Here is a 4,934-nt window from a genome sequence, read left to right on the forward strand (position 1 = left end):
GATGGGTTGCGGAGCCCGGCGGGCCTCCGCCCCGTCATCAGCCCCCCGACTCCCCCTCCCCTACCCCAGCCCCGGCTGAAGCGGGGAAGTCCGGAGAAGGTGCGGGGGGAGAGGAGATGCGGGCTAGGGGGAGGCTGGCGTGCCCGGCAGAGCACAATGGCCGTCAGTCCCCGAAGCGCCTCATTTCCATGCTAATGTCCGCGGCCGCCTGGTGATGCGGCTGGACAAGCCCCTTTAACTCTTGGCGTCGCGTCGCGCTGGGCTCTGCGAAGGAGCCGGAGCAGCGGCCCCATTCTCATCCCCCGCATTATCCTCATCCCCGTCAGCATCCCCGTTACGGTCTCCATCCTCACCCCTGGTCACATCCTCACCGCCGTCCCTAGCGCTGATGCTCTCCGCTCTGTCCCCATCACCTCTCCCCCGCCCCATGCCGAGGATTCAGCCCTCCCCATTCCGAGCCGGAAGAACGGCAAAAGTGCCCGGCACCAGTTTGACAGCCGGGTCGGCGTAGGGGCAGCCCGGCAGGGCCCGCCGCAGAGGCATTCACTCGCTCACTCACTCACTCACCCACTCACCCTGGAGGGGCCGGGCTCCGCGGGCCGGACTCCTCCGCCGGGTTCTCCGCTGCCTTCCCCTCTCAGCCAGCGGGCGGGACCCCGGCGGCGCGGCAGCCCTGCCCCTCACCCCCCGGGGGGCCGCCGCCGCCCTGCCCCGCTGAGCCGCGCCGCGCCGTGCCGCGCCGTCGGAGCGCTCGGCGTTTAAATGCCCCCGACGCGGCGATCTATCAGCGGCAGGAGCAGGGAAAGTCCCGCAGGCGCCGCAGCCATTGGCTGCCGCCCCCCACGTGCCTCCCCGCTCGCGGTACCTTCGTGTCATTTTCCTCCCGACCCCATGGAGGAAGTGGGAAAGTTGGCGCGGCCCCGCCGGACGCTGAAGACCCGGCGGCGGCGGCGTGACAGCGGCACGCTGCGAGGATGAGCTCCTTCCTCGAGTACCCCGTCCTCGGCGGCGAGGCGGGGGCCTGTGCCGCCCGCTCCTACCACCCTGAGCACGGAATTACAACTTTCCAACCCTGCGCCGTCAGCGCCGGCAGCTGCAGCGGGGAGGACCGCTTCCTCGTGGGCCGCGGGGTGCCCCTCAGTCCCCACCGGCACCACCATCCCCCGGCCCAGCCTGCCGCCTACCAGCACCACGGCGGCCTGGGGGTGTCCTACGCGCATCCCGGCTGCCCCCCGACGTACGGCGCGCAGGGCTTCGGCGCCGCCTATGGCCCCTACGCTCTGGGGCAGGACGCCGAGCTGGGCGGCGGCTTCCCCCCCTGCGCGCCCGCCGTCTACTCGGGCAGCCTCTCCTCCGCCGCAGCGCAGCACCCGCACCAGGGCTACGCGGGGGGGCCCGCGCAGTACGTGCCCTCCCCGTACGGGCAGGAGCAGCAGAGCCTGCCCCTGGGCACCTACAACCATGCTCTCTCTCCCCTCCACGCCGGCCACCAGGACAACTCCCGCTCCCCCTCCGCCGACACCTCGCCGCCGGCGCAGACCTTCGACTGGATGAAAGTTAAAAGGAACCCCCCTAAAACAGGTCAGTGGCCTGCGGGAGCGGGGCAGCCCGGCCCGGTTCGCTCTGGCACCGCCGTCGGGGCGGCGGGGGGAGGCGGGTGCAGGTGCTCGCGGGGGCGGCTGGGTCTTGTGCCCTCAGCGCTGGGTGGGAGCCGGCGCCGGTTCTTCGGTCTGTCTCCCACCCCTCCCGCGGTCGTATTTCGTGTAATTCACAAAGCACTTCCCGAGTTTCCCCCGACACCGGGAGTTTAGCACCTCGCACCCCATCACTCACCCTGCCGGGGGTTCTCCCGTATCTCGAGGAATCCCTATCGCTCGGCCGCTGCGGGCATATCGATTACGCAGCCTATAAATCATTTGCGCTCGCTTAACGCTGCCTGTCTCCTCACAGGCAAGGCCGGCGAGTACGGCTTCGTGGGGCAGCCCAACACCGTCCGTACCAACTTCACTACCAAGCAGCTTACCGAATTGGAGAAAGAGTTCCACTTCAACAAGTACCTGACCCGGGCCAGGCGGGTGGAAATCGCAGCCTCCCTCCAGCTCAACGAGACGCAGGTGAAGATATGGTTCCAGAACCGGCGGATGAAGCAGAAGAAGAGGGAGAAAGAGGGGCTGCTGCCCATCTCCCCCACCACCCCCACGGGCTGTGAGGAGAAGGCGGAGGACCCGTCGGAGAAGTGCTGCCCGTCGCCCTGCAGCGCCTCGCCCGCATCCTGCACCTCAGACCCGGGTCCCGCCACCAACTGATCTCCCTCGAGCTGCGGTGCGCTCCGTCGGTCTGTCCTTCCATCCGTCCGTTGGTCGGGCCCGGGGGCGTCGGCCCGGCCGCTCCTGGCCCCTGCCGCCGAGAGGTTTTATTTCGGTTCCCCCCTCCTCACCTCCTTGCCGGAGGAGTTGCGTTGGCACACGCGTGGGTTCTCCCTCCTCCCCGCAAGGATGTTCCTCTGAGTTTCACTGGCTGACAGACAGGTCATGGAGGGTACATAACCTCACGAAGAGATGCACTATGGCAAGTGTTTACACGACTTCTAGGACTTTCACCCTTTAATTTAATGTATACTTTGTTCGTGTCTATGAGTTTGTTGCTTGTAAATACTTTGTCCGAGAGATTTATCTTTTTACAGATTTTTCTAGAGAAGACGTTTAGATGATCAGGTGAAGCAGGGTGAGTGCATTCGCCAAACCAGACCTGCTTTTCTATCGGTCAGGCTGACGGCAGCATCAAGCAGACGTGTTAAGCTCCAGCAGATACCTCAAAGCGTAGCGCTATTTCCCAAAACGTGACAAACAAGGCTTCAATTGCACTAGGTTTTGTAAACCTTACCCTGTGTGCTCGTCCCTCCCTCCCCCATACAGCTGTGCTGGGCTGTGCCTGACAGAGGGACACTGCCGCCCCACAGACCTCACCTCTTCCTGTTTCCGTATCCCCCCTCCTTTAGCCTCGATGTCTTTTCGACCCACTCGTGAATGTGTCGGATGGCCAAATGAATGTATAACTTCTGTGGTTGGTGTCCGGGCCGCTGCATGCCGCCCCGTGTGTGCTGTACTCGGGACACGGAGCTCTGTCGGGCGGGAGCCGAGTCCCCCGACGTTGCGTACAATCACCAGGGCTCTGCGGTTCCCGCCGCTGGGACCCAGGGCAGGATTTACGGGTCCTTATGTCTGTAATAAATATATTCCGCTTTCAGGTATACCTCGTGTGTCTACCTCTGCGTGACGTCACTGGCACGTCACTGCTCGGCTCCCACGTTTTCCGCCGTTGGGCACTTCCGAGGGGAGAAGGGAGGAGGGTCCCAGCTTCATCCTCCCCGGCCTGCCCGGTCCGCCCCATAAACATGCACCTTCCTCCTTTCCTATGCTCAAACAGCATTATTTTTAGAAAAAATATGTGGCCCTCCGCTGTAACTGGGAGGAATTTATGACCCCGATCTATTTCTGAAGCACAAACACGAGAGCTTCCTGGGTCAAGTGCTAACCTTTTCACCTCGGGATGGATGGTGACACTTACATAAACAGAGCACGCTTCAAAAGCAGAAACTGTCTTCGAGTCCTCTTTCCTCACGTCCCAGGCCCCTCGCAAAGGGCTGCACATTTAATTACCCAGGGCATCGTGTCCCCCCCGCCCAGCGTTGCCACCCCGAAGGGCTGCCGAAGGATGGGGCGGGGGGGAGGGGATGGCCCCTAGGTGCTCCCAGCCAGTTTCCAATCGCTGCCTTCGTATTTCTGGAGAAAGCCCAAACAAGTTATTGCGGGTAAATAGTGTGACATTTCCATGAGGTGCCAAAAGCATAGAGGTCGGGGAGGGGGACAGCGGGTGCCTGGGGGTGCCCGGAGTCCCCGCTGCCTCTGGAAGCTCCACGCATGACACCGCCTGACACGACATAGCTGCAGGGCAGCGCTGCCAGAGCGGCTCTGCTGTGCGGGATCGCCGGGAGCCAACGAAACGTTCTTCACTTCGGTGTCAAAAGAAACAAGCCCCGATCTGCAGGCGCGGCGGCCATATCAAGAGCAGCTATCTGCGAGGCAGCGGGGCTGTCTCCAAAGGCTCCCGCCAGCGCTGCCTCGATTTCTTTCATTTCCCAGCCTGCCATATACTTTACCTTTTGTTTATTAGTGTAAAGCCACAAAGCAAACCAGATGGCCTTCTTCCAGAGACTTGGATGTGTTAAAGTGGCATTTGCATGCCAATGAGGGTATTTCAATATCGAAATCTGGATCTAAACATTGCTGGAATCCGGATCTGAGAGCCGGCTCCTCCGATGCTGACTCAATGCGTTGGGAACAGAGCTCATAAATTACAGCCTAAATGTGGGACGGGACACACGGCAGTGCGTCCGTCTGCGCGGAGCTGGAACAACAGAGCTTCCCCTCCTTCCGAGCCAAACCCCATGCTTTAACTTTTTTTTTTCGCTTTATCATTTTATTTTATCTTATTTTTTTTTTCTCAGCCACGAACGATTTAAATCTGACACCCCCAACCTTCCCGACCCTAACTCATTTCGATATTTTTATTGTTATCATTTCGATACGATCAAGACCTCAGTGCTGCCGGTGGGGAAAGGAGGAATGAGTTTTTGGTACAGAAATACCTCAACGAGCAGAGCACGAGTTGGCCCAAGGGAACAATCAGCTGTCCTTCGGAATGAGGGGAACCTTTTGTTTCTACACCCGATTTTTTCCCCTATTTTTCTCTCTTGAATGTCTGGGAAACAAACAAACAAGCAAACAAACCACACACACACACACACACACACACACAAAAGCCACAAAAAACCAAAACAAACAAAAAAACCCCTACACCCCCCAAAACAACAACAACAACAACTACAACAACCAAAAAAAGAAAAAAAAAAAAAAAAAAGAAAAAAAAAAAAA

The 4,934-nt window shown here is 60.1% G+C and overlaps 1 protein-coding gene across 1 annotated transcript; it reads left to right on the forward strand.

Moving 5' to 3' along the window:
* Positions 1-974: 974 nt before the first annotated feature.
* Positions 975-2,306, forward strand: HOXA1 (homeobox A1). Its single transcript, XM_042817212.1, has 2 exons — positions 975-1,581; positions 1,951-2,306. Exons 1-2 carry the CDS (start codon positions 975-977, stop codon positions 2,304-2,306), a joined length of 963 nt encoding a protein of 320 aa, XP_042673146.1.
* Positions 2,307-4,934: the final 2,628 nt, after the last annotated feature.

The sequence above is a fragment of the Centrocercus urophasianus genome, unplaced genomic scaffold (genome assembly GCF_019232065.1).
Source record: "Centrocercus urophasianus isolate 14NV4802_14NV808 unplaced genomic scaffold, USGS_Curo_1.0 seq_16, whole genome shotgun sequence".
In the NCBI taxonomy this organism is placed as follows: domain Eukaryota; kingdom Metazoa; phylum Chordata; class Aves; order Galliformes; family Phasianidae; genus Centrocercus; species Centrocercus urophasianus.